This window comes from Hemitrygon akajei, chromosome 1 (genome assembly GCF_048418815.1).
Source record: "Hemitrygon akajei chromosome 1, sHemAka1.3, whole genome shotgun sequence".
Taxonomy (NCBI): Eukaryota; Metazoa; Chordata; class Chondrichthyes; order Myliobatiformes; family Dasyatidae; genus Hemitrygon; species Hemitrygon akajei.
In genome coordinates this window covers 124,041,031-124,053,601 of record NC_133124.1, presented here as the reverse complement: position 1 = coordinate 124,053,601, position 12,571 = coordinate 124,041,031, and the positions used below count along the sequence as shown (strand labels likewise).

Below are 12,571 nucleotides of genomic sequence, written 5' to 3'. Positions count from 1 at the left end.
AATTGTACAGGTGAAGATGAGTCCATGATATTGAATGGCGGAGCAGGCTCGACGGGCCAGGTGGCCTACTCCTGCTCTTATTTCTTATGTTCTTGTTTTTGAATCTCAATCGAAGGATCCAGCGCTGTGCTGTGTCTGGAGAGCTACCTTGTGGAGATCAGGGACGGGTGTTGAAAAGGTCCAAAAACACAGAGTCGAGGCGCGGGGACTCCATCTTGAAACATCGAGGTGAATGCGGAGATGGTCAGCGATGGCTCCCAACGGACAGTCAGTAGCTGGACCGGCAGTGTTTGGACCCGGGCCAGTAGTCACTCTTTGCAGAAGGACTGAGTTCGTGCAGCTGCTCTCCTTGTATACAGACGAAGACGTTTCTCATATTCTGAGAGTTATGTCATTAATGGACTGTATATTGGTTTCCTTCAGTTTTTCGGTGTTTTCTTGTGGACAATTGTTGGGTGATCTGTTAATTTTTTGTGTGTGAGGTTGGGGTGAGGGGTTTGATGCTACTGTCGCTATTCTTTTCTGTGAGTGAGGGGGGGTCGGGGATCGTTATGTGTAGGCAGGGTGTTGATTGTTATTGTGGCTGTTTTTTGCTGCAGACGAGGGGGGTGATTTGGGGGTCTACAAGTTTTGTTTCTTTTCATTTTCATGCCGGTTGGGAGGGAGCTGATAACTTTTCTTTCATCGATGTCTATGGTCTTTCTGTATTTAATGGCTATTTGGAGAGGGCAAATGCCAGAGTTGTATTATACGTGCATACTTTGACAATAAAGTCAACCTTTGAACCTTTTATTTCTCTGTTCTACTTTGAATGACTTCAAATTATTATCAATGTACATGCGTATATGTCACCATATACCCTCCTGAGATTAGTATATGGTGACGTATATGTACCTTGATAATACATTTTCTTTGAACTTTGAACATGAGGGGCAGAACACAGTGGCCAGTTAATCTACCAACCAGCAGGCTTCTAGGATTTGATAGAAAACCATGACACCCAGAGGAACTTCTTGCAGTTGCAGAAAGAATACCTGTGTGGAGTTTGCACAACACCCAAGCTGGGTCTTTGACACTTTGAGGCAGTGGCTCTACTGGCTGCATCTCTGTGCCACCCAAACTTGAATGAAGTTCATTTCTGGTTCATTTTCAGACTTATTTATCACACGTACGTACATTGAGGTGTACAGTGAAAGGCATTGTTTTGCGTAAGCAACCAACACGGCCTAAGCAAGTGTTCCCACACATTCCAGCACTAACCTAGCACTATTGCCCATCGTGCTCGGCAGTACCACACTGAGGTGCAAGAAATGTCAACTTGCACACCTTTAGTCCTCTCAAACAGCAAATTACCTGTTCTATTAATGTTAATTTGGAGAGATGTAGTGACTGGATGCTGTAGGTAACGCTACTCATGTTCAAACATGTGTCGTGGAGCTCTCCTGGGAGACCAAAGTTTGCTTCGTTTGAATGCCTCTGGCTGGAGGAAGGCTGCATCCTACATCTAAAAGATTGCCCCCTGATAATGCAGCACTGCTTCATTTATTAAACTAGGTTTATGTTTTGTGAGCACATTAGGTTGGAAGGGAACAGTCAACAAATGGCTCTGAAGGTGCATATTAGGTTTATACTTTGGGTACATTGTTGGTACTTACTTTTAAGTAAAGCTCCAATAAAAATTCAGGGTCACATTCAATGAACGCAGTTTAGTCCTGACATAATTACACAAATAAATTAAAGTCAATTCAATTCAATATACATATATATTAAATAGTTAAATTAAAAATAGTGCAAAAGCAGAAAAAAAAGTGAGGTACTGTTCATGGGTTCAATGTCCATTTAGATGACAGAGGGGAAGAAGTCTAGCCATATGAACATTGCCCTCACTCTGTTGAATACAGAAATTCTTTTTTATATCTACTAAACAATGCCATTCAAGCTATGACCTTAATCAAAATGCATTGGAGGCTAGAGTCAAAAAGGTTACTTCAATGCCCCAGCACTTCCCTCAATCTTTTCCACTGTATTACTGCACATAACCTCCAGTGATCTTCCTTCTGTCACGGTGCTAACCTTTAAGATCAATGTAAAGCTGTTCAGCCAGTCACTTCCACAGTGAGACCAATGGTATTGAGAGGGGAAGTGTTTTTAATCAAAGTAATGATATTATTAAGTAACTGGCATCCAAGAGTATGCCAGTTTCAGTGAATTAAGCTGAACTTACGCTCAGTGGCCACCTTATTAGATATACTGTACCTGTACACCTCGTTAATGCAAATATCTAACCAGCCAAACATGTGGCAGCAACTCAATGCATAAAAGCATACAGACATTATCAAGAGATTTAGTTGTTCAGACCAAACATCAGAAATGAGAAGAAATATGACCTAAGTGTCTTTGACAGTAGAATGACTGTTGGTGCCAGACAGGGTGGTTTGAGTATCTCAGAAACTGCTGATCTCCTGGAATTTTCATGCACAGCCGTCTCTAGGGTTTATAGAGAATGGTGCGAGAAACAAAAAAAAATCCAGTGAGTGGCAGATCTGTGGCTGAAAACGTCTTGTTAATGGGAGAGGTGAGAAGCGAATGGCTTTACTGGTTCAAGGTGACAATAAATCAAATAACCACGTGTTACAACAGTGGTGCGCAGAAGTTCATCTCTGAATGTGCAGCAGAAGACAACACTGGGTTTCATTCCTGTACCTAATGAAGTGGCCATTGAGTGTATTTGACCAGTGTTTAATTTTGATATATTGTACAACAGATGATTTTACTTAATCTTATTTCTATAGCTTGCAATCGAGCATAATCTTATTAATTAGTGATGATGGATCTGAAACTACCAAGCTACAAGTATCTAACTCTTTCACGGAGTGGTCCTGTCGGAGACTTCATATCTTTAAAAAAAAAGTTCTAGGTTTGCACACACATTTCCAGGCTTCAGTCATTTTGAGAAATGATCGCAATTGTATTTATCTGGGTAGTTTGGCTCTTCATTTTGGAGTCATAAGTTTCCCCTGAAGAACTTTGATGAACTTGTGGATTTTTATGGCACCCAGGCAGCTTCCATGGTAACCTTTCTTCTTTTGATGCCAGCCTCTAAGTTACCAAGTTTATTGAATTTAGTTTCACACCTTTCTCTGATTGACCATTGATCCTGGTCTATTATTATGACCACTGCTCTGTCATTTTCCTTCTGATATCTGCTCAAGTCAGCACCAAACAGTAACCAGACTGATTCTCTTCCTTTGGCAGCAGCAAGCGCCTGGTGGTAGTCCTACAGAATGACTCAAACTTCCATCCCAGACGTGCCTATACCAGTGAAGACGAGGCCTGGAAGTCATATCTTGAAAACCCTTTGACAGCTGCCACAAAAGCGATGATGAGCATTAATGGTGATGAAGATAGTGCGGCTGCCTTAGGATTGCTTTATGACTACTACAAGGTTTGCCAGCTTCATACTAGACGGTGTTCTCCATCCAGTCTGCTCTTCTGAACCCAAGCAGCTGATATTGTTATATTTGGATTTTGTTGTATCTTTTAGGTCCCCAGGGAAAAAAGACTGATGCCACTTGGTAAAGTAGCTGATACACAAGATGATCAAGAGAAAAGGTACATTTGTTACTTTAGTAGTCTTTTAGTAAAATGCTAAACACGAGATTGCACAGATGCTGGAAATCCAGAGTGGCACACACAAAATGCACCTGGCCATCATCTCCCTCTGGCACCCCTCCTCCTCCTTTTCCTCCCATGGTCTTCTCTCCTATCAGATTCCTTCTTCAGTGTTTTACCTGTTGCATCTATCACCTCCCACCTTCTTACTTCATTTCCCCCCCTTCTCCCTTACCAGGTTTCACCTCCCACCTGTCAGCTTATTCTATTTCCGCTCCCCCCACTTTCTTATTGAGCTCCCTTCCACCTTCCTGTCCAGTCCTAATGAAGGGTCTCAGCCTCAAATCACCGACCGTTAATTCCTCTCCGTCGCTGCTGCCTGACCTGCCGAGTTCCTCCAGCACTTGGTGTGTGTTGTTTTGCTAAATGGTGACTGTGTGTATAGGGTGGATGACTAAAGTAGTTGTATTAGTGGAAGCTGTGGTGCTTACCATTATTGAAAGGGCTGATTTACCAGGTATGTAATTCCTACAAAGTTATCAGAATCTGTGCAAGAAAGGTTCCTTGCCCTCTGCCAAGAATTTAGCTTGGTCTCACCAGTGGATATGCTTCTGTTTTTGCCCCATGATCCTCTTCATCAAACAACAGCAATCTGTGGAACAGAAAAAGGCCACTTTTGAACTCTTTGGGAAGAGTTGTCCTTTAAACCCACCTGCCTACATTTTTATTTGGTAACCATGGAAGTAAATATATTCATGCAATAAAGATTACAGCAAGGGTTCTGGATGATCTCACATTTATGGAGTGTAGAAAATTGGACAACGGCCAACATTAGAGTTTGAATAGAGCATAACTTAGGAAAATTCAGTCAAAGCTGAGGGACAAGACAGATATAGAATGATGCAGTGTTTTAAATACATAATACTGTGAAATGAGATAGCAAGGTCATATCAGCACAGAAGCCAGTCCTTGGGCCCAACAGGTCCATGCTGACCATCATCTGATTTACCAGCATTTGGTCCATACATGGTGTTTCAATGGTCCATAGTTGGTGAATCAGTGTCGTGATCTTTCTTAAATGTTGTGAGGTTACCTGTTTTCATCACCTTCTTGGGCAGTGCAGTCCAAAATCACCCTCAAGGTGAAAAAAAAATTATCTTGTTCTTATGGGAAATGGCTAATGTAATGTCCAAATGATTAATGTACTGTAGATATGTTGTCAGGAGTCAGCACTTTCAGTCAACACTGAATGTTTTTAGCTTTCCTAGGACTGAAAAAAGAAATTTTCAATTGATTTGAGCTGAAATTGTTACCGGCAACAGTACTAGTAGTAGCCATAATAAGTGTGGGTAATGTAAAATAAAATGATTTCTGTAATTGATGTGTCATTTTTCAGACACATTGCTGGAAGAATTAACACAACTGCTCAGGTGATCAGATCTCCAGCATCTGCAGTTATTGTTTTTTTTCTTAACTGCTAACTATTTTTCGTTTAGATGAAGTGATTATATTCACTTTCTTCTAAGGTCCCTTTCCCCAGTGTCTCTGTGTGACACTGAACTGTTCAACTACAGAACCTGATGGAGGGGGTGGCAAGTGAGAAAGACATACGTTATGTTGTCCATCATTGCAAGGGGAATAAAGTGCAAGAGCAGAGATGTCTGAAATAAGAACAAAATGCTGGAAGTACTTAGCCAGCTAGCATCCCTGGGGAATAAAAAACAGTTAACATTTCAGTTAAAAGACTATTCATCGGATCCTGAACAGTGAAGGTGTGTTATTCTTTTAAGGAGGGCCTTGATGAGATTACACTTGGAGTGTTGTGTACAGTTGTTGTTTTCTCACCTAAAAAGGATGGACAGTAGGTCTGCAGCAGAGAGTCACCACATCAGTTACTGGTGTGTAGAATATTACAGCTCGGTATAGGCTCTCAGTCCACTTTGTTGTGCCAATCTATTATGTGTGGGAAATGGAGGAGATGCGGCTAAGGGCTGCATCAATGGTGGTTTGCCATCTTGTTGTGTAATTATCAGGGTGCTTGCTAAAATGTGTCAAACTCTTAGTGTTTTAATGGCTTTGAGCAAATGAAGCATCAGCATTAAGGCAAGGTAGGGAATTGCAGCAGCTGTTGTGTTTAGAGAATTCAATAAGCTCATTCACACCTGGATCTATAGGACGCTGAGACAGCAGTGCACAGATTAAGAGCTGATTGGGGCGTACTGTAGTTGTTTTGCGTTACAACATTACTGGAGTATTACTTTGTTGGAACTGACATTTAAAGTTGGGTGTCTGACAAAGCAATTTTTCATCTGAGTTGAAAAATTCAACTCAAAATTTGAGTTAATTTGAAAAATTTGAGTTAAAGCATTTGATGCTTTAAAGTTGGGAGTGGAATTCTGGGATGAAATATATGTGTACTGAGATTTGGGGTGGCAATCCTACTGATGGTCTAACAGAATTCTGAAGTTGTAGACTTGCATGATATTTCGTGCTTAAACACAAGAGATTCTGCAGATACTGGAAATCCAGAGTAACACACACAAAATGCTGGAGGAACTCTGCAGGTCAGGCAGCATCTACGGAAGGGAATAACCAGTCAATGTTTTGGTCTGAGACCTTTCATCAGGACTCCTGCATAATCTGCCTGAGAGAATATGTTGAGGAAGTATGCTTGCATCTGAGAGACACAAGGGACTGTAGATGCTGGAATCAGGAGCTACAAACAATCTGCTGGAGGAACAATATGGGTTAACAGCATCTGTGGGTCTGGGGAAGAAATAGTCAATGGTTCAGATTGAAACCCTGAATCAGGACCTCAAGCAAATTGTTTGAACCTTGCATCTAATCAAGGAGGCTAAACTGTTTACAATAGGTCCCAAAAAATGGGCCGTGAGTAAAGATTTTTTTTTAAAGATTAGCTTTAATTGCCACATGTATATCAAAACATACAGTGAAATGTGTTGTTTGCATCAAACCAAATCAGTGAGGATTATACTGGGTAGCCTGCGAGTGTCACCGTGCTTCCAGCACCAACATAGCATACTTGTAGCTCAGTAATCTTGACCGTGCCTCTTTGGAATGTGGGAGGAACCCGGATCCGGCACCCAGAGGAAATCCACATGATGATAGGAAGAACGTGCAAACTGCAGGCAGCAGTGGGATTCAAACCCCATCAGTGACCACTGTGTAATAAATACTGTTACATTACCGGCTATGATAAAAACACATTCTTGATTATCTGAGCACACCTGTCGGAACTGGTTTTGTTCAAGTTCAAGTTTATCGTCATTCAGCCATACACATTTATACAGCTAAATGAAACAATATTCCTTTGGGACCAAGGTGCAAAACACAGTATATATAATATTATATATTATACATCATATATATATATATAATAAATATATAATAATATACACATAAAATAATATTAATATAATAATATTAACAGATAATTTAAAAAAAATCTGTAGATATACAAGTTGGCATAAAGTTGTTTATACATTTAACATACAGTTGAATATGTAACAGTATCATGCTGCTGGAGCTGTCATATATAGTGTGCACTGGATGGTAACAGGGTGTTCAGAAGCTGTTAACCAGCCTAGCAGTCCGTGTTCTTACACTGTGGTATCCGCTGCCTGACAGTAGGAGGGTAAAGAGATTGTGGGATGGATGGGAGGGGTCTGTAAACACAGTGCTTCTGGTATGTGTCCTGGATTGGGGGGGAGGGAGAGGGAGAGAGATCCCGATGATTCCCTCAACAGCCCTCACAATCCATTGCAGCATCTTGCAGTCAGGTGCCTTGCAGCTCCCACATCAGACAGTGATGCTGCTGGTCAGGACACTCTCGCACCCGGTGCTCCGGTAGAGTCTGGTTAGAATGGGGACGGGGAGGCTCACTCTCCTCGATCTCCTTAGAAAGTGGAGATGCTGCTGTGCTTTCTTCACTAATGAGAAAGTGTTGAAGGACCAGATGAGATCATTGGTGATGTTCACCCTGAGAAACTAGGTGCTCCTGATTCTCGCCATGGAGGAGCCATTGATGTGCAGTAGGGTGTAATCAGCTTGCACCTTCCTGAAGTCCACAATATCTCTTCCGTCTTGTCCACATTAAGACTCAAGTTGTGTTGTGTTCGCTCCACAACACAAACTGGTGTTACCTGCGTGTATTGTCGCAGTGCAAAAGTTGCTGGAGAATTCGCTGACGAAGTGGAGACTTGACTTTTTAAAGCGCCATTTAGCAAGCAAATCGAATATGGATGGTGTGCGAATGCTCCGGCAAGAAAATCCTTCATTACCCGCTGCGGGCCTGCTACGTGTGTGCTTGTGAAAGTGCAGATGAATGAGAGTGAAAATGACCCAACCCAGAGGAGATCAAAGTTCTTATTGACCATGTTAAAATAAATATCTCTATGTATAAAATTCAGAGCACACAGGTTGTTGTCACCGGGCAAAAAATGGTGCAGCACAAGATTTTTGTGCACGCTGGTCATTAGAACTTAGAGGGAACATTGGAAGTAACTGTATTTGAGTCCGGTGGTCCTGGTATGGTTGTGGTATAATGTCCTCCCTGATGGCTCATGCTGTGTCACCCCGAGGAGAAATGATGCTGGTTATTACCGGGACAACTGTTGTGGAGTCCTGTACCCTGCGGTGGCTCTGAAGATATCAAAGACAATGATATCCCTGGAGCTATTCCTTTTTCTTGCATCTTGCAGGATCCACACTGTCTGATTTATAAGCCAAACTTGTAACATAGTCTCACCTTTGTCCACTTTTCATTTCTGATATTCAAGAGCTTTTTTTTAAATCAAGATAGTGCCATTATGCAGTCTCTGTCAAGATCGTGGCTCAGATTTAGTTTTCTTAAGTTCGTAGGGACGATTTTGGGAACAGAAAGAGGAGTTAGGGGGTCAGATTAGCATTTAAGGACGGGGCTGTGGAGGAGTTAGAGGTCATATTAAGGGTTAGCAACGGGGATGTTGAGGAGTTGGAGGTCAGGTCTTCACTCTGCATTCCACATTCGAAGTCCAGCGATGTAAACAGGTGACGAAGGACATCCGTGGACGTCAGGCTGTCCCAGTCAGTGTGTCCCGGGATCAGGATTCCATGCGAGCAGGTGACGCAAGGGACTGGAGTTTTTGAGGCATCAGCTAGTCCAGGTAATGGTTAGCACATTCGGAATCCTGCCAGAAACCATCTTCTCCAGGTATTCATAGGGATCCAGTACCAACTTGACAATACTTAGCTGGAGGTTTGGAGTGCAGATCCAAGAAGCCAACTATAAAGCAGCATCAGTTGGGTTATACCAAAGACATGGCTGTGGGCGCAGTATCGTGTGTGCCAGACTGCTGAACTCACTCCTACACAAAGGATTGGAGGGTGTTGCAACAATCTTGAAACCTTTCATCCAGCAGATATATAGCACAAGGTTGGCACGGTAGCACAGTGGTCAGCAAAACGCTTTTACAATGCCAGCGACCCGGGTTCCATTCCGCTGGTGTCCGTAAGGGATTTGTATGTTTCCCCTGTGACCGTCTGGCTTTCCTAGTTACTTAGGAAACTAATTGAATTCCTATTATTAAGTATTATGGTTAACCTCAGTTTCAGTTTCAGGTCATTATGTCTACAAATTCAGATTCAACCCCAAAAATGCATATGCAGCTTAACTCCTTTCATGACAAATCTCCAAAATCACAACTTTTAAACAAAGTAAATCTCATTCAGTAACTTATCAAAATCTTCGCAAAATAATCAGTTCTTCCAGAAAATCAAATTCAGATCCTTCGAATGAGAAATAAGATTATACATCCAACCATATTAGATTCTCTATATCTTGAAACATTTCGTTCCCACACTGGTTCTTCGATCTTGAGTGGTTCACCATCTTGTTTCCTGGTTCGTTGGGATGATGTAGTGGGTCAACCATGGAAAATCAATTCACAATACTTACACAAAAAAAAACCTGACCTGTATGCCACAGGATTACAAGCTGTAAGTTTGTCGACGCATTCTATTTTCTATTTCAAAATAACTCAGTATTACATTGTCATTTCCAGACATGCCTCAGTTTCAACACTACTGAACGTAGTTCGCACTCAAATTATACACTTGGAGTAATAAAAGTGTTTTAACTCACCAAATCCCTTGGTATGATTTAACAGAATTAATTCCCAATTACACGGTAGGGATCTTGGATACTACTCTCTGCCGATATCGTCTCACTATAGCTGGTGTTCTTTGTAGCCATAGCTTCAATAAATCTTATTGTTTCTCATCCAGGGGTTTCACCCTGAGGATTTCAAGTAAGTAGGGTAGAAATACTAACTACTAATTCTAATTTTAACAGATTTTACCTTTAGTTAGTTTCTACGGTTTTTGCCATGTTTCTGTCACTTGTCCACGACTCATCAGCCATGCTCATTCTCGCATCACTTTTTTTCCAAGTTCTCTTTTTTTTCTCCAGTAAACCTTGTTTTCACCCCTCCACAGGAGGAGCTTTCTAACCTTACGTCTTTGGGTTTAATTAATTACAAGTGGCTTCTATGGAGAGGAACAAACAGTTGATGTTTTAAGCTATGAAGGATCTCGGCCTGAAACATCAACTGTTTTATTGCCCTCCATAGATGTTGCCTGACCTGCTGAGCTCCTCCTACATTTTGTGAATAAGTACATTTATAGGAGAGGTATGGAGGACTATGGTTCAAGTGTGGGTCGATGGAATTAGGCAGAATAACAGTTAAGCACAGACTAGATGGGCCAAAGAGCATATTTCTGTGCTGTACTGCTTTATGATTCTATGATAGCTTTTAGACTCTTAAAGAATGGAGGATGGCAGTTCTAATGTAGAACTATTTGCCTATAGTGGAGATGAGGACTTCTCTCTCATGTCTGAGGTTCTGAAGAGAACAGAAGACCAGCATAAAGCTTGATGCTTGCTTGACTAAGCAAGATTAAATGTTCAAAGTTAGTTATCACTTGTCCATCAAAACATATGGTGAAATGCGGCATTCGTGTTAGCAACCAATACAAATGAGTGTGTTCTGGGGGCAGCCTGTAGGTGATGCCACACATTCTGGTGCCAACATAGCATGCCCACAATGCCCAGCAGAACAACAAAACAGAATACAGGAAAATTTTCACTCGGTTGTGCTTTTTGTCTGCCTTGCACACTCTCTCTATGTGACCTTGTCTGTGACACTTCCTGCAGACTTTTTTTTTGAACAAACAGTCATTTGCATCATGGGAGGATTTGCCACATCGATGACATCTTTGGCTTTTTGCACCATTCAGGGACATTTTGTGCATTTCACATTCTAACCTTTTCTGTAGTTCCACTGCATCCAATGGTCAATGCCTGTTCTAAGGTTAGGTCTCTTTTAGACAGTAGGCTCTTTTAAGTGCTTTGACAACCATGGCTAACATAAGTCATAAGAGAAGATTGAAACAGTGCTGCAGGCACCCAAACCAAAAAATGTGTCACAACTTAGGTCATGCTTGGGCCTTGTAAACAATAACCACTGGTTTCTCCCAAATAATGCTATGGTGCTGCATCCATTGAACACACTGTTACAGTCAGGAGAAAAGTAGGAATTGTCAGAAAGATGTGGAAAAAGTATTCAAGGAGAAAAAGAGACTATAACATCAGATGAACTGCTCACCCATTATGACCCATCTCTGCCCATCAGACTGGCATGCGATGTGTCCCCTTAAGGCATTGGAGCTGTTTTGTCACACATTGTGGAAGATGGATCTGAATGCCTGATTGCGATTTCTTCAAGATCACTGACGAGCACAGAATGCAACTGTGCACAGATTGACCGAGAGGCCCTTAGTCTAGTATGGGGAATAAAGTAGTTCCACCACTACCTCTACGGACAGAAGTTTACGCTAGTGACAGATCACCAGCCCCTAGGACTTTCAATCCTAGGAAGGGCATTCCAGTGATGACTGCCACCCAGTTACAATGTTGGGCATTTTTCCCAGGAGCCCACTCTTATGACATGGAGTTCAAGGGCACCAAACAACACAGCAATGCTGACGTCTTTCTCTATTAGCAATTGAAGGAGAAAAGTCTTCATACTGTGACCCAACAGAAGTGTTCCACTCCTGGTAGACCTGTAGCTGGTAACAAACTCTGAAATACAAAGGGAAACCAGGAGTGACTCAACATGGTTAAAAGTCTGTGAAATCACCAAGCAAGAATGGCCAGCTCATGGTAACCCTATGTCTCTGGAGTTCTGACAGGACAAGACCAACTGTCCGTATGTCAAAGAACGTTAATGTGTGGCTCTCATGTTGTTGTGGTTCCCTTTAAACGGCTCACCAGAGTGTTAGAAAATCTGCATGAAGAACACCTGGGTACAGTCAAGATGAAGCATCTGCCCAGAACTACATGTGGTGGCTGGCAGTAGATAAGCAGATTGAAAACTTGGCCAAAAGCTGTTCGGGATGCCAAAAAAGTTCAAAATACTACACCAGTGGGAGTGGCTGTCGTCACCATGGCAAAGAGTACATATTGAGTTTGCTGGGCCATTCATGGACTCCATGTTTCTGATTGCTGTGGATGCCCTTACGAAGTGGCCAGAAGTTATACCAATGAAGTCAACCTCCTCAGCAAAGACTGTCTCCACTCTGAGGACTATCTTCACCAGAAGTGGCTAACCTGAGCTTCCTTTTTGTGTATCGGAACCCTGTCCATGCAACAACAAATCAAACACCTGCAATGCCTTTCATGAACAGGAATCTGATATCTCACATAGTCCTCCTGAAACTAGATCTATGGAGGGAAGTGCAGAATAAACAGTTCAACCAGTTGCCAAGTAAAGCAGGAAGAAGATTTGAGATTGGACAGGAGGTTGGAGCGCATGATTACTGAGAAGACAAGTGGACATCCAGTAGGATAGCAACAAGAACTGGACCACTGATGTACACAGTGGATGTTGGAGATCAGACA

At 42.1% G+C, this 12,571-nt stretch overlaps 1 protein-coding gene across 3 annotated transcripts in view; it reads left to right on the top strand.

The window, feature by feature from the left end:
* The window catches only part of LOC140730624 (grainyhead-like protein 2 homolog), a 148,607-nt gene that overhangs the window by 23,868 nt on the left and 112,168 nt on the right, over positions 1 to 12,571 (top strand). Inside the window, exons 2-3 of one of the 3 annotated variants that reach the window (XM_073051349.1) lie at positions 3,259 to 3,445; positions 3,545 to 3,612. The exons of 1 other annotated variant lie outside the window; for it this stretch is intronic. In XM_073051349.1, the coding sequence (XP_072907450.1) occupies positions 3,259 to 3,445; positions 3,545 to 3,612 (255 nt within the window). Of the gene's footprint in view, positions 1 to 3,255; positions 3,446 to 3,544; positions 3,613 to 12,571 lie in introns of all 3 variants that reach the window. One more of the 3 variants, XM_073051341.1, reaches the window with a different exon arrangement.